The 22,098-nt window shown below is 52.5% G+C and overlaps 11 protein-coding genes across 11 annotated transcripts; 4 read left to right on the top strand and 7 right to left on the bottom strand.

Moving 5' to 3' along the window:
* Positions 1 to 2,976: 2,976 nt before the first annotated feature.
* Positions 2,977 to 3,288, top strand: CLAFUR5_00626 (uncharacterized protein; the record flags this gene model as incomplete). Its single annotated transcript, XM_047899774.1, has 1 exon — positions 2,977 to 3,288. The coding sequence occupies one exon, from the start codon at positions 2,977 to 2,979 to the stop codon at positions 3,286 to 3,288; it is 312 nt and encodes a 103-aa protein (XP_047756321.1).
* A 53-nt stretch (positions 3,289 to 3,341) lies between these two features.
* CLAFUR5_00625 (uncharacterized protein) lies at positions 3,342 to 4,125 on the bottom strand (the record flags this gene model as incomplete). Its single annotated transcript, XM_047899773.1, has 2 exons — positions 3,342 to 3,757; positions 3,813 to 4,125. The coding sequence occupies 2 exons, from the start codon at positions 4,123 to 4,125 to the stop codon at positions 3,342 to 3,344; spliced, it is 729 nt and encodes a 242-aa protein (XP_047756324.1).
* A 448-nt stretch (positions 4,126 to 4,573) lies between these two features.
* Positions 4,574 to 5,871, bottom strand: CLAFUR5_00624 (putative glycosidase crf1; the record flags this gene model as incomplete). Its single annotated transcript, XM_047899772.1, has 4 exons — positions 4,574 to 5,049; positions 5,172 to 5,433; positions 5,543 to 5,663; positions 5,792 to 5,871. The coding sequence occupies 4 exons, from the start codon at positions 5,869 to 5,871 to the stop codon at positions 4,574 to 4,576; spliced, it is 939 nt and encodes a 312-aa protein (XP_047756323.1).
* Positions 5,872 to 8,222: 2,351 nt separating this feature from the next.
* Positions 8,223 to 9,654, bottom strand: CLAFUR5_00623 (2-oxoglutarate-Fe(II) type oxidoreductase hxnY; the record flags this gene model as incomplete). Its single annotated transcript, XM_047899771.1, has 2 exons — positions 8,223 to 8,680; positions 8,739 to 9,654. The coding sequence occupies 2 exons, from the start codon at positions 9,652 to 9,654 to the stop codon at positions 8,223 to 8,225; spliced, it is 1,374 nt and encodes a 457-aa protein (XP_047756326.1).
* Positions 9,655 to 10,001: 347 nt separating this feature from the next.
* CLAFUR5_00622 (ATP synthase subunit 4, mitochondrial) lies at positions 10,002 to 10,906 on the bottom strand (the record flags this gene model as incomplete). The annotated part of the gene is made up of 4 exons (XM_047899770.1): positions 10,002 to 10,024; positions 10,078 to 10,300; positions 10,353 to 10,813; positions 10,876 to 10,906. 4 exons carry the CDS (start codon positions 10,904 to 10,906, stop codon positions 10,002 to 10,004), a joined length of 738 nt encoding a protein of 245 aa, XP_047756325.1.
* Positions 10,907 to 11,087: 181 nt separating this feature from the next.
* On the top strand, positions 11,088 to 12,755 carry CLAFUR5_00621 (uncharacterized protein; the record flags this gene model as incomplete). The annotated part of the gene is made up of 1 exon (XM_047899769.1): positions 11,088 to 12,755. One exon carries the CDS (start codon positions 11,088 to 11,090, stop codon positions 12,753 to 12,755), a length of 1,668 nt encoding a protein of 555 aa, XP_047756328.1.
* Positions 12,756 to 12,812: 57 nt separating this feature from the next.
* CLAFUR5_00620 (Guanidinobutyrase) lies at positions 12,813 to 14,067 on the bottom strand (the record flags this gene model as incomplete). The annotated part of the gene is made up of 2 exons (XM_047899768.1): positions 12,813 to 13,877; positions 13,927 to 14,067. 2 exons carry the CDS (start codon positions 14,065 to 14,067, stop codon positions 12,813 to 12,815), a joined length of 1,206 nt encoding a protein of 401 aa, XP_047756327.1.
* Positions 14,068 to 14,917: 850 nt separating this feature from the next.
* CLAFUR5_00619 (uncharacterized protein) lies at positions 14,918 to 15,973 on the top strand (the record flags this gene model as incomplete). The annotated part of the gene is made up of 1 exon (XM_047899767.1): positions 14,918 to 15,973. The coding sequence occupies one exon, from the start codon at positions 14,918 to 14,920 to the stop codon at positions 15,971 to 15,973; it is 1,056 nt and encodes a 351-aa protein (XP_047755222.1).
* Positions 15,974 to 16,161: 188 nt separating this feature from the next.
* Positions 16,162 to 18,831, bottom strand: CLAFUR5_00618 (U3 small nucleolar RNA-associated protein 4; the record flags this gene model as incomplete). The annotated part of the gene is made up of 1 exon (XM_047899766.1): positions 16,162 to 18,831. The coding sequence occupies one exon, from the start codon at positions 18,829 to 18,831 to the stop codon at positions 16,162 to 16,164; it is 2,670 nt and encodes an 889-aa protein (XP_047755223.1).
* A 221-nt stretch (positions 18,832 to 19,052) lies between these two features.
* CLAFUR5_00617 (uncharacterized protein) lies at positions 19,053 to 19,466 on the top strand (the record flags this gene model as incomplete). The annotated part of the gene is made up of 1 exon (XM_047899765.1): positions 19,053 to 19,466. The coding sequence occupies one exon, from the start codon at positions 19,053 to 19,055 to the stop codon at positions 19,464 to 19,466; it is 414 nt and encodes a 137-aa protein (XP_047755218.1).
* Positions 19,467 to 19,924: 458 nt separating this feature from the next.
* Positions 19,925 to 21,190, bottom strand: CLAFUR5_00616 (G1/S-specific cyclin CCN1; the record flags this gene model as incomplete). Its single annotated transcript, XM_047899764.1, has 1 exon — positions 19,925 to 21,190. One exon carries the CDS (start codon positions 21,188 to 21,190, stop codon positions 19,925 to 19,927), a length of 1,266 nt encoding a protein of 421 aa, XP_047755219.1.
* Between the last annotated feature and the right edge of the window lie 908 nt (positions 21,191 to 22,098).

Below are 22,098 nucleotides of genomic sequence, written 5' to 3'. Positions count from 1 at the left end.
TACGTATTATAGTAGTCGCTAGACGATTATAGCGGTCGTACTAGTAGCTACGGCGCCTACGGTATTACTACCGCCCTATACGCCGTTATTGTTCGAATTAGGGTTACTACGTAGGCGCGCCTTCTATAGATATAGTCGGTCGGTCTCGTAGAAGCTCTTATCTAATACCGTATATTCCTTAATAATATTCTATATATCGTATAAGCGTCTATCTACTTCCCTGTCGCCGAAAGTCTTAATAAAGTACTTACGGTTTCGGCGGTTACGAAATAGCATTAGCTTAGTCTCGTCGGTCTACTCTATCTAAGTACGTAGCTTCGAGTAGTGAGCGTAGAAGGTAATAAAGGTCTCGCTCTACTCCTACTTATAGGTAGTAATGTTAACTATAGCCTTAGTTCCTTCGTTACGGGTGCCGTACTAGCGCGTTATCTAATCTAGTAGTTCTTTACTAGTCTTAAACTCGTTAAATAATTATTTTCTAGGCACGGGAATCCTCGGCTTAATACTTCTCTAAGGGTTACTCTATGTCTATCTATATATAAAACGTAGGCCGTCTACCTTAGAGCGGAAAGTAGTTATAGTTAGCTTAAGAAGTACGCTACTATACTAACTATTGAAGTTAGGGTCGTTATCGTTCTTAAAGTACTTCGGATTAGGTACGCCCTTACTAACCTCGATACCGCGTATTAGAGTACGGTTAATAGTAAATAGGCGTTCTAAAAGTTCGGTTAGGAGAGTCTATATACGGGTATTACGCGCTCGAGAGTCGCGACCGTTATTATTATTAGGTCGTAGACGGTTTCTATTACGTCCTCGGTCGTTATTACTATTACCGTCATTATTATCGTTACTACTACCTCCGCCGCCGCCGCCTCTACTAGTAGCTCTACGATACTTACGTATTAGCTACTCGAGTAAAGTCTCGCGCGGAGGTAAGTAGGAGGGTCGGCGACTAGAGCGACCCCTACCTCTATTCTATATAGTGTCTTTAGTAGCTTAGAGTCGAGTCTTTAGATCGTTAACCTCCTTCTATAGAGCCTAGTTCTTAGCTTCGGCATCCTATACCTTCTTCTTCTCCTTTTCGTAAATCTCGCTAAATTGCTTATATAGGTTATTAGTCTCCCTATACTTCTTCTCTGCCTCTTATAACTTTGCTAGGTTATAATCCTTCTTACTCTTTAGGTCTACGGCCATCTTCTATATTATAGCCTCCTCGCTTCGTAGTATCTTATAGGTCCGGTTATACTCGGTATATAGCGTAGTATACTAGGTGTTCTAGAGGTTATTAGCTCGCTCTATTATATCGAGTTGTCTACCTTTAGTAATCGCTATGTTTACTACCTATAGTACGAAGTCGTAGGTAGTCTTCGGGTACTAGGATACGAGGGTCGTAAGTTTGTCTAGTATAATACTTTAGTATTCGGATACGAGAATATACTCTACCTCGTCGAGTAATAGGTACACCTCGTCTAGGTCGCCGCCTAGGTTCTCTTCGAGCTTAAATTCGAATAGTTCTATAAAGTCAATCTTACTACCTTCTTCTCGCTCGAAGGCTTTCTAGTAAGCTTTATCAATTTCCTATTATAGCGCGACACTAGTGTCTACTATAACCCGCCGGTTATCGTCCTATATCTAACTCTAAGGAAAAGAGGAGAGGTCGGGGAAAAGAGATATACGCTACTTACCTTTACTCTTAGGCTTTAGTAGCGGTAGTATACCGCCGTTTGTCTATAAAGTTATATTGTCTAGGTTCGGGGGAGGCGTAACGATACCTATTTCCTAACTGTCTACGAGCGCGCGACTACCTACTAATAATGTCGCCGCGTTACGTTCTCTAGGTATTTACGCGCTATACGCCTTACTATGTTCTATATTCTAATATAACTCTACGCGTTCTTCGAGTTCTATAGTTCTGTCTATTTCTATTATTACGCGTCCCTTACCTAGATCCGCGATCTAGGTAGGGTAGTAGAATAAATTATAAGGGCGCGCGTACCGTAGGATCCGAATAAGAGAGTTATTGTTCTACGAAGCTACGAAAGAGGAGCGCGAGGCGCGGCGAAGTTATAAAGTAAAGCTAAGCCGCGCTAACTCGATACGGAAGGTCTACGGTTCACCCGGGCCGACGTAGCTATAGTAAGGGGTCGCGGGCTACCCGTAATAAGAAGTAAGCTCTTCCTTACCGGAAGTAGTAATATTATCTTTACTAGTCGTTACTAGTACGCTAGTAATAGAGCCGTCGTTAATACTAGCTATCCAAAAGAGACCTAATAATATAAGTAGTAGTAGCGATAGTATACCTTCGTAACGACGGTAGGCTCTAATATTAATACCTCGAAGAATAGATAATAAGATAGTAGCCGTATTTAGAAGGTTAGTAATAGTAAGAATAGGAATACTAAGTAGTAGATTAAGAGAGATATTAGATAAGTAAATAGCTATATAGTAGTAACAACACCTTATTTAGGCTTCATTTCTAGCAGTAAGAACGACAGTAACTACACCTTATTTAGGCTTCATTCTAAGAGGTAGGTGCCACTGCTAAGTATATCGCATTCGCCGGTGCCCACACCGAGATTAGCATGCTCCGCAATGTCGCAATCCTTCCGGAAGCTAAGAACGAGGCTAGGACATTATATCAGGAGCCGATGCGGCATGCTCGAGTAAGGTACAGGAAGACCGTGCCGATTTCTTCTAGAGTATGTCCTCGTCCCCGCCCATTTGCTATCGTTGGCAAAGGCTCCGACGAAAGGGACCCAGCGCTGTAGCTTGGCTCGGCAAGACAAAGGCGAGTGTTAGTGAGGCCAGACGCGAGAGCTTCGAGCTGTCTTTGTCGGATCTTAAAGGCATTGACAGTCGAGTCTCGCCCTGTCGCCGGAAACAGCAGCGCAGAATGTCTACTACCAAACGCCTAATAATCTTACGTGGCATCATGCATATCAGCCCGCAGAAGATCCGCCAAAAGTAGCTTCGAGGATGGCATCCCTACCACACGACTTCGTTAGCCTTCCGATAATCATCACGGACTGGGATGCAGTCACCAACGCGAAGAGTCAGCTCCAAATTCCTACCGCCGAGATAGCACGATCACACACTGCCGCGAACACCACCTCAACCGACGCCAGCATCACAGAATCAGTCGAAGCCATCTGGAACCGCATCTCAGATGCTATGAAGTTGAAGGTTCGCGAGGCGGCGAGCGAGGTCTTGCGGAGAACCGAAAACACGTCCTCGTTACAGGAAGAGGTGGGCTTCCAGTATGACAACGACGCCAGACTTCTGGACTGAGTCGACAATTGTCGGAGGCGCTTGTACACATTCCTGTAGATAATGCACATCCACTACCGAGTCACATTGCTCAGCGCAGTCTCCATCCAGATCTTATCATACTGCTTGTGCAGCCACTGGATATGTGGTGGCATAGGACCCTTCGGTTCCTCTCCTGGTTTGGCTGCTTCTCCAGTTCCCTTGTAGAATATGCTCTTCAGACCAAATTCTGCCACACCCTCGTCCTCATTCACGTCTACCAGCATCTCAAACAGGCCATCGCTATCTCTTACACCTTGCCTTCGAGGTGAGTCGCCACATCGTACGATGATAGAGTCCGCTGTCTTAGAGACCACCTCGAAGTGATCTGTGATCTTTGTGCCGACCTCGTATGTGTTGTTTTTCAAGTCTTTGGTGTCCCACAGGTGCGAGGAAGTCTCGGGGTCGTTGCGATATTTCTTCTCGAGGTACGAGCGTTGATAGGCGAATCCTACACCAACGGAAGTCAGTAGCCGGACCTACTCACTTGCACATCGCGCACCCACCTGGACCTCCCCATATGCCAGCACAGAATGCCTCTACCAGCTTCCCTTCCTTCTCCAACAGCTCAGGCCGTATCTTACTGAGCGGGACCTTTCTCAAGCACAGATCTTGTGTCACTGGCGCCTTGTTTGGGTTGTATCTGGCATACAATGTGTGGTTGAACAGGTAGTCCGAGGGCGGGACGTCAACGATCCTGTTCTTCCTCGTCCAGAGATAGTATCCCGTAGTCGCGCCAAAGGCTGACCAACCAGTCACGGCGAATGCCTTTTTGAGAATACCCATCGCGCCAATGCTAGCGATGAGAGGCTCAGGCATTCACGAACGAGTGTTGCTACTCGCGAAACAGCGTCAGAGGAGGAAGCTCTCTTCTTCAAGCCCGAGGGAGAGCTTTCGGTACAGCACAGGCCGAGTCGGCATTTGGTCGGCAATTGGAATGATGCGCTGAAGAAGACACGAAAGTGGATGAGCAGGATGCCATGCACAACAACTGAAGTGAAGTGACTGTTCATTAATTTCATCGAGGGTGCTGTGGAACTATCGTCTAATTAAGAGGTCCAAGAGCAATGACCAATTCATGCCGCTGAAAAACATCTGGGTATCCGGCTCTCATAACCAAGAGCGACTGTCGATATTCTCATCTACACCGCCGCAATGCAGTCCCAAGTGACAACTATTACGCCCCTCCCCTTTCCATGCCACTGCCACTGAAAGGATCGCCACAAACAACCATGGGGTCGTCCAGACTCAAATCTCGATCGCGCTTCTAGAACAGCAAGACAGCAGGCACCAAGCTGAGTATGGCAGTCCAGCTCATGGCATACTGAGCGACTCCAGCACCTTCGTAAGCAGCAGAGGCGGAGAGCGAGCCGGAACTGATTGAGCCATTAACTCCGGCAGTTGGCTGACTCGCAACGCCAGTCGTTGCAGCGGCGGCTTCAGTCGTACCAGCATTGACAGCAGAGATCGAAGCGGTGTTGGTCGAGTACGCGGAACCAGTAATGGTAGTGCTGGCTACGACTTTAGTGTTCGAGATCGGCTCGACGACAAGGCTGCTAGTTGGCGCAATAGTAGCCGACGCAGATGCAGATGCAGAGCCAGATGGGGCAGAGCTCGACGGACTCTCGGCACTGCACGAGTCGCCGCTCGAGATGAGCTTGATGCTCTCATAGGAGCCGGTCATGTCGCCGTACTCGTATTGGCATGCTGGGTTGTTGTTGGTGATCTTCACAGACTTGACATCTAAACAGAAGGGTGTCAGCCATGCTCGAATACCACGTGGCGATGTCTCAGCAACCGCTACTGAGCTGGGGATGCCGCGCGCATGTTCCAGACAGGTGATGCCTTCTGCCCTTCGGACTTACTCATGTTGAAGGGACCCTGGTTGAAATCGGTCTTTCCACCGGCCCACTCAACTGTACCCTCATCTTTACTGGCACCACCAGCCCAGTTGCCAAGCTTGAGTTGCATTGGGGTCTGCGGAAAGTTCTGGCCGTTAATGGCTAAGGCTGAGCTGTACTCCAGCGTTCGGACAGTGGTGCCGTCGATGATGTAGTTGATACGCTCCTTGGTCCAATCGATAGAATATGTGTGCCAGGTTCCTTGGGTATCAGCAACATCGTGATACTGTTAAACAGCAGGGTGTTAGCTATGCTCCAGAACCACGTGGTAATGTCTTAGCGGAAGGTGCCAGGTATGTCTGAGACAATGAGGCCGTCTACCCTTCAGTACTTACCTGCACACGGTTGTAGTTGGTAGTGTTGCCCTTCCCGTAGAAGTTCGACTGCACCTGGTTGTTGCTTCCACCGATGAATTCCCAGTCGATCTCGTCGAGATCATCGGACTCTAAGACAATGCTGCCGAACAGAAGTGTGTCAGCCAAACTCGGATGTGCAGTGAAATTATCCCAGCAGCCAATACTGTGCATGAAGTGAAGCGCGGATACGGCTTAGAGATGAGATGCCTGCCACCTGTGCGTACTCACCTAGAGACGATTCCCGTGCCTGATGCCGCCTTCATCACCACATCGACGCGTCCGAAGAAGATATAGAAGTTGGTGGCCATGGTTGGGGCCTGTCCACTCTTCTCAATGGTAAAAACCGCGCCGTCAGTGCCATAATCAATAGTGGTGTATGCGGCTGCGCTAAACGATGCGTTCGCGCTAGCGCCTTGGGTGAAGTCGGCGCTGTACGTAGAGGTGGACAATCCCGTGTCGGCCGGACAGGTCTTCTTGGTTGGGTCACAGTCCTAAGTGCAAAAGTGCACGGTCAGCAGATGTTTGAGACATGCGATGGTGCATAGCACCCTTCAGCTTACGTACGGTGAAGGTCTGGCAAGCAATGAAAGGCAGGGAAGCCGCAAGGACCGCTGCGATGCTTGTTTGTGCGAAACGCATAGTGATGTGTGGTGCTGTAGTCTCTTGAGTTTCCGAGTGTCGTGGTAAGAGCTGAAAGCGAGGTGGTTGTTCGAAGTTGGCAAGAGCTGAAGAGCTTTGAAGGTCAGTGCTGGTGGAGTGCAGTCAAAGCGAATGGAAGCCCGTGCGTGAAAGCAATCGTTGCTCGATGAAAGAAATGGGGAGTCCGCGTCACAAGATGGAGATGTATACCGTGCGGCTTGCGCGTTCTTTTTGTACTCAAGCAACCTCCACAGCTCACGATCGTGCGCAGTCTAAGGCTGGTAGCAAAGGTGTGCAGGTACGAACAGAGTACTGCTAGCGGCCAGTCCTAGCTAATGCTTGTTTGCGTCCTATGCGACATGACACTCAGGAACAGTCCCTGCGCCGTTGATTCGCCTTCGTCAATCGGCTCAGCTTTGCAAGCTCGTGTTCATAGGGCCGCGCGGGCCAGCAAACGTGTGGAATGCAACCGGAAGCGGCACCGCACGCACCGTCGAGGTTGGTGGTCGGTCGGACTGCTTGTGACTGCCGTCTCGGATGCACTGTCATCACGCGTAGAGTCGGTATCGTGGACCGTCAACCGCCGCCACCTCATGAATGTGAAATCGCTGGTGAGACAGACCTCAAGCACGATGCGCCCACGAATGAAACTGCACACCTCTCGGGACTTGCACCAAACACAGGCGCTGTAGCGCAAGTGACCAGTCACTTGGCCTGTGGGACTGCTTGGCCATCGCTGAAGGAGATACGAGATGTGATCTCAAGTTCATCGTGTTGCTGGCAGATCACTGCATTGAGCGAGGTCAGGTTAGAGAACTCGGCAACGCTCCAGCCGAGAAACGTGCTTGGAAGCGCTGCTTGGCGTTCCCCCTGCTCAGCCACGAGCCTATCTTATCCTTGTCCGAAATCGCGATGGAACATCGTCTTTGGACGTCACCCACTCGTGGTACATACTCAATACTAAGAATGGCATGCTATGTCATGAGTTTGTCTTCACGAAGTCGCAGTGGCCACATGCTCGTCGCTGCCACCTGGGCAGAGTAGTGACGATGAACGAGGGACCAAGACTCGGCCGACAGCAGGTCATGGTACATGTAGACGGACGCTCTTATTATCAGTCTCTTCCACATCTACGACTTAGTCACGAGACGAGACCGGCTGCTCACAATGTCACGTCCTAACCAGTCCCCGAATAGAGTTCAAGTTCAACGCTTCAGAACTCCTGAACGCGTTCCACTTGCGTTGCGTGGCATCGCACGTCTTGGCCTTCGACTGCTCCTCATCAACGCCTCCAGTGTCAATAACACAGCTGGGCGATTGCTGCGAGCACTGGAAGCCTTGGTCGCGCACGGCTATGAAGCCGGTCTCGACTGTCGGACTTTCCGAGACCATGCGCATGCCACGACTCGATCAACTACACAGGACAATCGTGTCGAAGTCCTAATCGAGGTGAAAGGAAAGAAAGCCGTGGGTTCGGCGGTCAGCCTCAGTTCATCGCAGCGTGCTATACAAGACGACCGGCGCTCACTAATCAACAATCCGGTCCTACATGCATGTCTCAGAGGTTGCAGCTCGCTGAAGATGTGCCGACATGGCGAGATGCCGACATGATCCACTGGAACTTGGTGAGTAGCGACCCCGCGATGAGGTAGGAACAACTACACACATTCCTATTGCAGCGCGGATTTCGTCATCGAACGATTCGTACAGCAAATACATGTACGTGCAGCTCCGAATTCACCTTTTGTAATCCATCGACAAGTCAAAATTTCTAGGTCCGACCTACAGACTACACCCCTAAAGAAACGCGAGTCGCGAGGCCGACTTCGTTCAGGTGAAGCTCAACGATGCTTTCCATGGACCGCCTTCCACGCCATCGTTGCCCAACAAGGCTACAATTTCAAAGGATCTGAGTCGTCTCTCGCAGGGCGACGGGAGCCATCTGTTGTGACGCACGCTGGATAGCGCGCTGAACCGTAGAGGTACAATGAGTGTCAGCTGAAGACCAATGGTAAGCAAATCAGAGCAACACCTCCACAGCAGTTAGCACAAGACGGCACCAGTACCTCAACACATACTCTACAGAACAAGCAGCTCCATCACCTATATGCAAGCATGGATCACCTAGTGGCGCATCACACATCCTCGAAAGGTTCTTCGGGGAGACGGTATCTCTGGTAGGCTGAACAGTATACAACGACTCAAATAGGTTCCTCAGAGCGAATATCCAGTGACTGATTTCGAGATCCAACGTATGATACAGAGCCCAATATCTAACCATTTTTGGTACAGCTTTCAGTCTTTCCAAAATGTACTCCCCCGCCTTGACTGGAGGGTATTGTGAAGGCCGTTCAGGCGTCACACAGCTCGGCAGTGTCTCAACAGTCTGATCGTAGTTGATATTGAAGAAGAATGGGACGCTGTAACGCTCATGCGTGGTTCTGTTGACGACACGATGAACGGTCGATATGTAGACACCTGCATGGTCAGCCGCATTCCCTGAGGTGATTAACAACACATGTGATAGGTTACGTACCATTCGTCCACCTCATCAAGAAGTCTGCAACGTTGATGATGAAGCTCCCTTCCACGGCCGGTGCAGGAACCCAGATATTCTCCGGCGACAGTATCTCCAGGCCTGAAGCGGTAGAGCAAAGCAGAATTGTGAAACACTCGTAGTCAGAATGAGCTCCCAGACCAATCTCCTTATCTGGCTCGTTAGGATTCAGAGGCTTGGGGTCTTTGCTCGCAGGATAGTACAGCAACCTGGCAATCCCGCCTGGATGCGTCATCATATCATCAAAGTACTCCTCAGGTAGATCCAGCGACAGCGCAAACAATCGAAAGAGATGGCGAGCCAGCTGTAAGATTTGGCCATAGTACTCTTTGACATCTGCGTAAAAGCCAGGGAGATCTTCTTTTTTTGGCCACACGTTACCGTTGACATCCTCGCCGTCCAGTTCACGGTACTGCCCATCGCCGCCAGTAGGGTCAAGACCTGGTTCATAGCCCCAGTTGAAGCCTTCCTTTGTCTCAGGAGCAGCGGTCTCGGCAGACCAGTCACCAGGATTGACGTAAGTATAGTCGGCTGGTTCCCAGCCGCGAAAATACTTGCTGTGCTTGACGTGCAACGCTTCTTTGCTCGATCGAGGCAAGTCTTTGGTGAAGCGCTTGGCAGCGTTGATAATCTTCTGTCGCGTTTCTTCGGAGACACCATGACCAGTGAGGTGGAAGAAGCCGCTGTTCGTGCATGCATCGTGGATCTTGGCTGCTACTGTTTTCCTCGCATTAACATCATCAGAGAATGAGTTGGCGATGTTGATCTCTGGGACAGTGAACGGTCTTGCTGGTTTAGCTGAGGCGCCGCTCGCTAGACGTTGATTGAGATAGTCTTGGGCGGCTTGACGAGCTTCGTTGTGTGTCGCGGAAGGAGCAGTGACGGTGGCGGCCATGTCGAGAGAGCGTGAACTTGGGTGTGATCACGGCTTGTACTGCACTATAAGAATGTCAATCGTGGAGTAGAAGCAAGATTGCAGATATCAGCAATGTGACACAATTGCAAATCGTCAGAAACTGCTTGTTCTGGATCCTGAGCGGGCCGGCGGCCAACTCCGTGCCTAATGCCAAGACAGCTGCAGTGGAGGCAATCATCTGAGGAAAGAGGTGAAAGCAAGAGGCTTCAACACAAAGGAGATCATCTGGATTTCGACCGCTCTGCTCAAATGTCTAATATGTACAAGCTAGGACAAGCGCTCACCTGAGCTTGCCCTGCTGTCTTCTTCCTACGTCACGTGACGCTCTATGACTTTTGAGAAACAATGCCTGCAATCAGTGTTAGTGGTAGCTCAATTTGACACGGAACAGCTCGCACTCACGCTCAACATCCTGGACGCTCTGCTTGAGGATCTGGTCTAGCACCTTGGGGTCCTGGAGCTGCTTCTCAATCTTGGCAATAACGGAATCAGCGAGCTCCTTCTGTTGTCGGGCCTTGACCTGGCCTTCGTAGCGCACCCACGAGTCAAGAACAGCCTTAGCCTCAGCGGCCAGCTCAGTCTTCTGCTGGAGCTCGTAGGCCTGAGCCTCGAGGTGGGCGGTTTCCTACGCCAAGTTAGTAGTTGTTATGCCCATCCTGTGATCACTTCGGACGTGCCTTGGAAACAGCAAAGAGGTCCTTGGTGATCTCAATTACGCCACTGAGGTCCTTGACATTGTCAATGCGGGCCTTGACGGCGTTGGTGTGGTCGTCCCGTGCCGCGTTCAAAATGCCCTTGATCTTGTCGTGCTGGCCCTGCGCCCACTCGCTGTACATTGGGCCGGCATATGTGTAGACCGCCCAGTAGATGGTCAAGAGAGACAGCATGACGATAGACTCCTCGTTGACGACGTAGAGCTCATTGCTGATAGCTGCAACCGAGAGACCGGCTCCGGCAGAGAGGATGGCGGTCTTGGAAGCGATGCTGTTTCCTGGCAGAGCATCGAGGATGCCCTGAGCCGCGCTCTTTGGGTCCTTCTGTGGAGCAGAGCTCTCGAAACGGGGAGTCGAGGTCGCAAAGGTGGTGATGGCGGGCAGAGCGGTGCGGATAGGGAGGGTTGGGCGAACGCGAGCGGCGCCTGTGTGCACTCAGTCAGTGACTCCATGGCTCCAGCGGTACTTCATATGTGGTCGGACGTACTCAATGCGCCCTTTGCCAGACGCGACGCCATTGTGGTGGTGGATGCTGTGGTGAGAGTGAGGGGAGAGATGTCGCTGCGATTGACGTCTGCTCACTGATGAAGCAAGAAGCTGTCGGTTGATCGGGTGGTGCCGGCTGGCCTTTCCCCGAGCGAGACTTTTGCGACTGGAATTTTGGCTGAGCTCAGAGAATCCACTCGACGACCACGAAACATGCCCGGTCTTATCGCTAGCAACGATGCGAGTCGGAAACGCAAGCGGGCAGTAAACGGAACGACAGATGCGACCAAGCCACGAAAGGCGCCCAAGGCTACCAGGACGACGTCCAGCGACGATGTGCAGACTCGCGTCCTGCTGCTGGAGGAGCAGATTCTCGAATCGCAGGAACACTACAACAACATAGTCGAACTGCAGAGATTGGTGGACACCATCAGCAAAAAGCCCAAGACTGCAACTATTGCGGCAGTTGCATCGTGTCGAGTCTTTTGCAGGTTGATCGCTGGGGACAGACTCGTTAAGCAAAGTGGCGCATCAGAAGCAGAGGTTCAGGTGGTGCAATGGCTGAAGGGTCGACTAAAAGATTATGCCCAGAATCTGCTGGGATGGATTGGTAGCCCCGATGCGACGCAAGAGAGTACAGCTCTGACGCTGCTCATGAGGATCGTCAAGGAAGAGGCTTCTGGGGACCACAAGAAGGCGGACCAGTCATGGAGAAATGATAAGTCTACGTTCATGTCGCTGGTGCGACGGTTGCTACAGAGCGACGATGCCGAAGGTGCACGGCAAGAGTTCGTGGAAAAGTTTGTCGAGGAGCATGACGATGTACGCTTCTACACCTTCGTTGCCGTCAAGCACGTCCTGAGCGAGGACGACCAAGTCGCGGCCAGCAACGCGGTTGATGTCTTGTCGCAAGTTGAGGGTGTTCCGGAGTCTGATGGAGAGCTGGAAGACTGGTACGCGAATGAGCCACAAGGAAAGCACCAATTACTGTCTCTTAATGCACATCGAAAAGCTGCACGAGAGGCGTGGATCGCAGTGTTTCGATCAGTCTTGTCCCACAGCGATCGGAAGAAAATACTCGGCATCATGACAGTTCAGATCTTGCCATGGTTCACTGGCCACATCGAGCTACTGACAGACTTCCTGACGGACTCCTTCAACCAAGGAGGCTCCATGTCGCTTCTTGCCCTGTCCGGTATCTTCAACATGATGACACAGAAGAACCTTGACTATCCCGACTTCTACACGAGACTCTACAGCCTACTGGACGAGGATTTACTTCACAGCAAGCACAGGAGCCGCTTCTTCCGACTGCTCGAGACCTTTATGGCATCTACGCATTTGCCCGTCGCGATGATCGCAAGCTTTGTCAAGCGATTGTCCAGACTAGCACTTCAATCACCGCCAGGCGGTATTGTCTGGATCGTGCCTTGGATCTACAATATGCTGAAGGCCCACCCTCCCTGCACCTTCATGCTGCACCGTACACCTCATCCCGGTCATGCGATATATGCCTCAAACCCAAAGTACGAGGACGAAGGCATGGACGACCCATTTGACATGCGACGGATGGACCCAATGCTCACCGGCGCCATCGACTCGAGCTTATGGGAGCTCGAGACTCTTCAGACCCATTTCCATCCTAACGTGGCAACGCTTGCCAAAATTCTGAGCGAGCAGTTCACGAAGCGGGATTATCAGCTTGAGGACTTCCTTGATCACACATATCAGACTTTGGTGGATGCAGAGCTTGGGAAGGAGACGAAGAAGGCACCTGTTGTGGAGTGGGAAATTCCCAAGCGGATTGTCACTTCAGAGGATGGAGGCCTGAACGATGTTGGGAAACTGCTTCACACAGCAATTGATGTTCAATCAGCTTAATATGCTCTAGATAACTCGATTGTGGCTCACAACAAGTACCTCGCTGCATCGTCTCCCTCATAGCTCATCCTTTCCCCTGCCCTCCTCCCCGTGCCCCGACTCAACGAGCCCCCTCTTGACCATACTCGTCAAAACTTCAAACGCAATTTGCGCCGCCGCCAACGCTGTCACCTCCGCGCTGCCATCATACGCCGGCGCAACCTCCACAACATCAGCACCCACCACATTTAACCCCTCGATCCCCCTCAACACTCTGATCAACTCCCTGGTCGTCCAACCTCCCGGTTCTGGCGTCCCCGTGCCTGGCGCCATACCCGGATCAATCACATCTATATCAATATTGAGATAAACCGGCGTCTCCGTCCCGACGTGCTCCACGATCTTCCTCGCCACCCCCACGGCTCCCAAATCATCAATGTCGTCGCATGCGATTCGACTCCAGCCCTGTGCGGTATCGTCTTCGTTGTCGCCAAGGTTGGAGAGACGCGTTCGTAGGCCTGCGTGGACGGACTTCCCCTCGAGGATGAGGGATTCGTTGTGCGCGAGCCAGAACATTGTGCCGTGGGTGAAGAAGCTTTGCTGCGTTGGGTCTTCGGGGGCTATCCAGGCGGAGGGATACTTGGCCGGGTGCCATGTATCCAAATGAGCGTCGAAGTGGACTACAGCTACCGGGCCATGGATCTTGTTTAGGGCGCGGAGGGTAGGGAGGGCGATGCTATGGTCGCCGCCGAGAGTGAGGAGTTTGGGGAGGTTGCGGTACGATATGGCAGACTTCGCGTTGGTTGCTGGTGCTTTGCTGTGCGCTAAGTCGGTAAAAGCTTCACTCATCTGTCGCAATGCCAAGGAGGAATCGAACGGCGTTATAGGGATATCACCGCAGTCGATCACTTCAGCCCAGCTTTGGTATGGGTTCAGGTTCGCTCGAGGGTTGAAGCCTCGGAAGGCAGTCAGGCGGGCTGATGCCGCTCGTATGGCTCTGGGACCGAACCGAGCACCAGGCCTGTAGGTGACGACCGAGTCAAAGGGAGCCCCAAGGATTGCGATGTCATATTCGGTCTCTGGATGCTGTAGACACCTCGTGTGTTCCAGGTGAGCAAAGGTCGATATACCACTGAAACCCCACTACTTTGCATCAGAGCTCGCTCTTCCAATAGCACTGTTCTGCCCTTACATCTGTGCCCCATTTCGCGTCCAGATCGTCTTTCGTCCAGCCGACAAGTGGCTCCTGCGTCTCTTCCTCCACATCATGGTGGCCGTGTGCTCCTGTCAGTGTCACCGCAGCGAGTATCGCCAGCAAACTATTTCTTAGCATGTCTGCGACTCTGTTTCTGAAGAGGGGGAGGCGTCGAAAGCAGGAAGAATGAATAACAGAAATTACTTAGCTCCCACATGGCAGAGGCTTATCTACGCCGCTCGCCGAGTGTGCGGGCAATCGATGCCATTGTACTGTACAGGGCGTTGGTGAACAGAGTCGCTTGATGTGGTTCGTACATCTGATAGCAAAGGGGCTCGATATGTCTCTCGCGGGAACTCGAAGCCCATTGTCCTCATGAGGTTGATGGAACATCAAGGTGTTGATGGATAGCCGCAGCCCATTGGCATGAGGTCATACTTTGATGTTTAATTAGGTAAGTCGACCACGAAGTCGTTGCTGTGCCGTGGGTGTGGTCGAAGAAGAGTTGCAGACTTTGCCACGAGCCACGTCAACCGTGTTTCACATGGCTCGGGGTCAGCCGAAAGTCTTTGCGGTGCTGTTCTCAAAATAGCGTTAAGGTACATGTACATGTAGCAAACTAGCCGTGTCGGTCCCCATTTTGCGGGTGCATGGGGACCGACACGGCTAGCACATGCGTCAGCCACTGCCTGCCTCATCAGCGTTTGGCTTGCTCAGCCTTCCAGCACACTGTACTAGTGTGACATACATGTATTCGGCAAATGATCGCAATGCTGTTATATGTCTCGGCCACACCTGCTCATCACCGCAGCCTCTCCCTCCCCCCATCCTCCTTGACATCGACACATTCGTTATTGTCGTTACTGCTGCTAGCTCGTAGTATTTCGACCGACACCTGAAACTCCTCCTGCTCCTCCTCCTGCTCCTCCTCCTGCTCCTCCTCCTCCTCCACAACAACAACAACAACAACATCTCAACAACCGCAAACATGGGCAAGGCCGGGCGCGTCGCATGTATCACCATTCCCATGGCGCTGACCATCGCGTCTTTCGTCTGCTTGGCATTGATCGAGGTCAGCGGCTGGAACAAAAACACCCTCAACAGCCTTCATTTCTTCGAAGCGAACCTCGAGAACCTCACAGTCCCCAGCACCGGCAACGACGTGATCACCACAGCCATCGACAGCGTCCTGACCAGCGGCGCCGTCGCAAAACTCTACCAAGTCCACCTCTGGAACTACTGCACCGCGAACGACACCGATGGCGACATTGACCAATGTTCCAAGCGAGAGTCCAATTTCGTCTTCGACCCTCTCGATGTCTGGGGCTTTGAGATTTCGAACGATACCACCGCGACCTCGACCAGCTCCGCGGACAACGCCATTGAATCGGCGGTAGCAACTCTCAAGAACAATAGCGAGGAGTACGAGGACAAGATCCTAGGTGAAAGTGGTCGCAAAGCCCTCTCCGCATATCGCAGCGTCGCCAAGTGGATGTTCATAGCATATCAAGTCAGCTTCTGGACAACACTGGCGACCATCATCGTGGGAATCCTTGCCATCTTCAGCCGATGGGGCAGTCTGATCACCTGGATTCTGGCCTTTGCCTCGTCTTTCTTCACCATCGCCGCGGTCCTTACCAGTACCATCCTCTTCTCGGTCTTGTGCTCAGCACTCAACAAAGCACTTGAAGACTACGGCATCAAGCTGAGCTTGGGACGCTCCGCGCTCACCACATGCTGGCTGGCGGTAGCATTCTCCTGGGGTGCGACCCTTTTCTGGCTGTTCAGCGTCTGCTGCTGCTCTGGTCGCAGCAACCCACACCACAGGTCGAACAAGGGCGGGCTCTGGAATGCAGAGCCAAAGGGTCAAGGCTACGGCCGTGGCGTCACTGTTGAGAAGACAGGTGGAGGCTACCAGCGTGTTGCGAGTCCCTACGTTGGCGGTCATCACGACGACCAAGTCCCGCTACAAAACTTTGCTGCTCAGCCAGCAGGTTACAACCACCAACAAGGCGCCGGCTACGAACCTTATAGACATGGTTAAGCGTAGGAGAGATGATATGCATTTTGTATTCTATACATAGCGACTGGCGTTACGAGGAATGGAAGGTGGCCACTGGGAGTGTACCTTTTCATGATGCTTTCCATGATGATACCACGACACGCGAAAAGAATGGCTATGAGCGACAGGATCTATACAGTGTCAAATCCAAATTTATCTATACACCTCATCTACTTTGATTTCTGAGCATCCCACAGAGGTCTCTCTACGACCACAACTTCTAAAGGCTTATCCTCATCCACAGCTGCATCGTCGGCAATTGGCACTACGCCGAGGATGGGGCGGTACTTGAACGTGCACCACCATGTTCGCTGGTGCATTTGCTGAGAGGCACCGCCATTCACAATTTGATCTTCGTCATCGGTGCTCTTGATGCGTGTCAGCGCTAGTCGGGTGTCGCTTTCAATGGCTTCATCCATGTCAACGTCCTCGTCATGCTTTATGGGTCGGTCAAGAGCCACCTCAGTCCAAGTCCCATCTTCAAGACGCTTGAGAGACTGAGGCAAGCCTTCCCTGTGGTGAGACGGTGTCTTCAGCCCGGCGCCGCTGGATGTCTTGAGCCGCTTGAGGCCTTGTTCGGCAACTTCGCTCTTTCGTCGCTTGCGTGAATGAGAATCTAGGAGATTACCGCCGACATTCAGCATAAACATCCACGATGTGCCATACAACCAGAGACGTTCTCTCCCACCGGCGACGTCCCAGACTGCTCCGATCACTCGATCGCGCAATCTTGCAAAGTCAGCTGGCAGTACGGGTGTAGGATTGTTGCGCGACCAGTCACTGAGTTTGCCGGCCAAAACGTCGAATTCGTACATCTCATGGCTTGCTGTCATGACCCAAAGTAGATGTCGTCCTGCAGGGAGCTCATGAGAATGTGCGTACGGATTGTGGCGTGTCGAGTGTATGCCAGGGTTACCGTTGACGGCGGCATTGGCAACCGCAGAGTCTGCGGTTGGCCGAAACGTGAGAATAAGTGCTGCAGAGTCTAGCTTGGGAATGAGGCGACCAGCAGGGTTATCCGTCCAATGCTGCCCGTAGAAGATGTAGACATTGTCATCATCGTCAGAAGAGTCCTCGGAGCTGTCGTCAGAGTCTCCGTGCTTAGAGTCCTCCTGAGAAACGTCTACTGGAGGTGCTGTTGGGTCTTCGTGACCTTCGAGCACCCAGGAATCTATGTGACCGGATAGATCGCTCGCCGCAAGTACGGAACTGTCGGCGGAGAAGGCGAGTTGATTGATTGCTTGGTCGTATAACTTGAAGCCCGATTGCGAAGTGTCGACCCGGTTCTGTCGTTCAACCTCAACCACTTTATCAAGAACACGGACATGTTTGGGGTTCGAGAGATCTGCGGTAATGCGTACAATGTGCACTTCGCTGTCTGGCGTCACCGCAGCAAGCCACTTGGAGTCGGGTGAAAAGTTCATCGCTCGAGCACCAAGCGTAGCCAGAGTCTTGGGTACGTGAAGTCGGCGAACACCAAGTGCATCTGCATCGGGCTTTCGTCTCAGCTGGAAGAGCTTGATCTCTGCATTGGTGCTGGCAGCCAGAACCTTTCCATCATCTGAGATTGACACGCGTCTGATGTTGTGCTTCGTATTGAGAGTGATCCTGGCGACAAGGCGGCGAGGCGGCTGCAGTTCTGGAGACGTCTCTACCTCTGCTCTTCGAGAGATCCGCCAGATATTGATGTCCTTGCCCCACCAACTTACGAGTAGCCGTGCATGACGAGCGCTGATGACAGGAGCCTGCTGTGGTACAGTCGGCAACGGTCGATTGTTCTCCTTTCCATATTCTTGTAGAGGGATCGCAACAGGTACCGGGTCCGCTCCTCCTGATACGACGACGCTTAAACCGTTACTGTCGAACGCTGACATAACCTTCACTTCGCCATTGTGCACTTTCCGATGGTGACTGTTGGCCCATGACCTCCTACCATTAGCGTTCGTGCTCTGCCTGTGGACAGCGATCCTGCCATCGAGACTACCAGAAAACACAGTCTTGCCGTCCGAGCTTGGCACAACATCCAAGCACTCCGAATCATGGCCCTTGATGCGTTGCGTAAGGGAGTATGACCTGCCGTCCCAGAACACGACTTCCCCGTTGGAGTCTCCGGATATGATGTCGCCGTTCGGAAGAGCTTTGACTGACCATACGATCGTGTTCTTCGGTGCTCCTGGTATCCCGGCGCCGATGCTCATGGTGCGAACCACAGAGCTGCTACGGGTGTCGAAGACACGGATTGTGCTGTCCATGAAACCCGCCACCACCCGATCGCGCTTCTGGTAGGCGATACTCACACAACGCGCCTTCTTGCCGCTCACGCGAGCCAGGAACTTCTTAAACTGAAGGTCGTTGTCGGCTGTCGTGAGCAGGACGATTGTGCCATCCTCACAGCCTGCCACCAACTCTTGCGCGCTTGGGTCCGACGTCCCATGGCTGGGCTGTGCGGCGAAACACCAGACTGCACTGAAGTTTCCCGTCGACTTCTTCTTCAACTGTCCTCGCTGCAGATCCCATTCCAGCACGGCGGGTGAAGAGGCAATGCTGAAGAGTCTGTGCTGTCCCACCACCACCTGCCCTTCGGTGTCTGTTTCGTCCGGCTCTCGCGTCCACGCCAGTCCGTCGAGGCTCTTGTTGTCCCCAGAAAAGACATTCTCCTGTACCCATCGTCCCTGCAGCGGGTTCCATATCTCGATCTCGCCATTCGCGCGGCCAATTGCTAGCTTCAGCGCTGGCTGCTCGACACCCGGTGGCAGGCGTTCGTCGGTGGAGCGGGAGAAGGCGACGGCGGTGATGGGGTGCGCAGGGAATTGCACGAAACGCGATCGGTGGACGTCCATTGCGAAACGTCACCTGCAGTGTAGGACGGTCATCGCGTGCAGTTAAACACTCTGTCCAACTGCGCGACACCAACTTTCAGAGGTGCGAAATTTCTATGGGCCTCGAAGCTAATGCGTGGCTGTGAAGCTTATCTCAAGCCACAGCGGCGCAGAGTCCGAGCCAATGGAAACATGTCTGTTCTGTGAAGTTCACAACACTTCACTTTGGCATAATCATTACCATGCTGGCCACGATGCTTGCCATCGTTATTACCGAGTCGATTGTTAAGACAGTGTCAATGTCTTGGCATCTGGTCATTGCCTGCGTCAATGGAGCTCCGATCAATTCTCATTACGGCATGCTCTCAACCGAGATGAACTTGACGAGCTGTAACCACCCGAGCAACATCCGTAATGCGGTGGGTACTCGAAGCAGCGTCGCCATGGCCGACCTCGTCACCGCCGTAGTGCTGTGTTCAGACACACCGCCGCCAGTTGCTTTGACAACAGAATGGTTGAGATGTCACCGGTGCAACGCAGTGCGGTGCACAGCGCGAACTACACGAAGCAAGGAGGCAAGCAACCAGAGATTCTTCATTCCGATATCACCGATGTGTATACCTCCGATCAAATGGGTATCTCTCGCTGCTAATTGAGAATAGGTAGAAAACGCCGAAGCAGGAGGCAAGCAAATATCTCTCAGATTTTGCATCATCATCGCTGATAGATGTCGAGTGATCGATCGTTTTTGAGTCTCCCGTGCCTCTTTGTCAGTCTGATTCCCACTATGTTATGCTTCTTGTGCTTTTTGGAACTTGTACCAAGTTTCCCCCCGTCTTCTCCCGAATATACCCATACATGCTCCGACCATTCTCCATCTGCTCTTCCGCGTTCACGTCCAATGTGCTGAACTTTAACGGGTATCCATCTCTCGGCGGTCGAGCCAGTGACAAAGGAAAAATGCTTCAAAAATGCAACGCTCGCTTGCAATGCTGTGCTTAATGATGATATGACACGCGTACAGTGTTGATACAACATGTTCCGCCGCTGTGGCGAGTAATCGTTGTCTGGCCCTTCATGCAGGGCTGACTACCGAAAGTACACGCCGGGGCCGCTATTGTACAAACTGCGGCTGTGGCATGTACTGTTGGGGAACTACCGAAAAGCCGTTGGATTGATTGTAGTCTGCCCTGTGAGGCGGCGTCGGGTTGCATGGGGCGATCCGCGGCAGCAGGGTTTGGCTGGTGCCATAGCCGCCTAGTTGATCCTTATCAGGCGTGATAGGAGGTGTTATCATACCATGGGCTCCGCTCGCATATCCAGCCTTTTGAGGTGTTTGTGGGGTCAGATACGTGTTGGCGGGTGGTGCTGGGTCGATGTCCATGCGAGGTTGGTCATTGGCAGGTGTCGGCATGACTTGTCGCGCCAGCATGGCTTGGTGTTTGAGAAAGTTGTCGATCGTAGTCGACGCCGAAGACAGGTGCGGCGATGCATACTTTCTCGAGAGTGCCTGGGACGGATGACTAAGGTGGTTCGAGAGGTTGAGCACAACTTGCGGATCATAAGCCCCAGCCCAATCGTGGAACCGTGATTGAGGTCGGTTCAATACGCATCGAGCCAGCGCGAGGCATGATCTAGCCATCACCGACGGCCGCACCGGGATGAACTCCTTGTGATACAGGGCCAGCTCCGAGATGTACCACGACATGTGCTCAAGCTCCGGATCGAAGGAGACCTCAGTCAATGCCAGCTGCAAAAAGCTCGTGACTGTGGGATGACCGATGCACCAGTGCAGGGTCTGGAGAACATGCCACTCCATTTGGGTGAACATGTCGTCATCGTACAATGAGCAGCACATAGACTTGAGCTCCCGTATCGTCGGCACGCGTTCCTTGCGGTCACCATATTTGGCAGCAATGAGCAGCGCTGCGCAGCCGACAAGTTGGTAGTGGCGCTTGTAGACGACACGCCTGGAGCAGTACCGATCTAAAAGATTGACCGCGAGGTGCAGCGTTTCCGGAAGCAGCTGGAAGGCGTGGTGAGCTTCGAGGAGAAAGTCCAGCAGGTAAGGCCTCATAAACCATTGAATCTCCGTCTGAATCTCGATAGACTGGATGTCAGGCATCGTCTCGGCCTCCATGTGCTCCATGTGATCGAGGACGTCTTCCTGGTACTCCTCGGCGGTTGCACGAGAAAGTTCCTCGCCGAGGACCTTCTGTCTTTGCTTGGCAACGTTACGTGCGCGTTCGCGTTCAGCAGCGGCCCTTGCGAATAGTCCATCGTCGTCTTCGTGGCTTTCAACAAAATAAGAGTTGCAGTAGCCAAAGGCCGGAAAGGTCCTGGTATCTTGCATCTGGTCGGGATGTTGTTGATAGGCCATCTTGCTCCGAGTTGTGGTGGTCGCAAGGGGACGTTGTCAGTTCTCCAGGATTGACAAGTCTTTGCGGATGGGTCTATTGAGGCACAGGGCGTTGTGCTAGAGAGCGGATGTCCAGCGAGTGAACCGTATTAAGGAGTGTAGTACCAGAGGCACGGTTGTCGTAAAGATCGTAATTAGTTGGTATTGTAGAACGCAAAGAATGCACAGTCTAGAACGAAGAATCTTCAACGATGTGTGGTCGGAAGATCAGGTTATAGACAATCGCTCAAAGGCGTCTGGAACGTGTCAGCCAACTGTCGCGTGCCATGTTTGGCGTCATCGAAATGGCCTTGATGTAAGGCCAATGGCAATGGAGCGCTGCATACCTCGAATATTAGATTACAGAGGTGACGGGAGTGGCTGTATGGGTGAGCGTGCGCGGGATGGGTCGCTGTACAGAATGGTTCGTCTCTTTGCAAGCCACGGCGAAGTAACCGATTGGCGGAGGATTCGACTGGATCGTTGCTGAGCGGGTCGAGGTACCTCTGCCGGCAGCAGAGGACGAACTAACGACTCCGCTGGCGTTGTGAAGGATTGATTGGATCGAGAGTGATCTGGCAGGGTGTGCGTGAAGAACCTGGGGAATGTTTAGCCCTGGACTGTAATGTACGATTAGGCAAGGGAGGTCGCTCCCACGGACTGGGCCATGGGCAGCAAATATTACAACATACCTTTGCCCTCAACACTAGCGAGTGCTAATGTGATCGGGGATGTTGTTGTCGAGGCTCAAGGGTTGGGTACGGCGTCAACGCTAGAAGAAACCAGTCAGCAGCCGCATTGGATGAACATGTGTCGCTTTCCCTGTGTGAACCGTCGCCGGCTTGGCTAGGGATGAAAGTGCCAGTGCTGCCAGTCACCCTCGACTGATC

This window comes from Fulvia fulva, chromosome 1 (genome assembly GCF_020509005.1).
Source record: "Fulvia fulva chromosome 1, complete sequence".
NCBI classification, from domain to species: Eukaryota; Fungi; Ascomycota; class Dothideomycetes; order Mycosphaerellales; family Mycosphaerellaceae; genus Fulvia; species Fulvia fulva.
The sequence above is the reverse complement of the archived record's forward strand: the minus strand, read 5'-3'. Positions and strand labels throughout refer to the sequence as shown.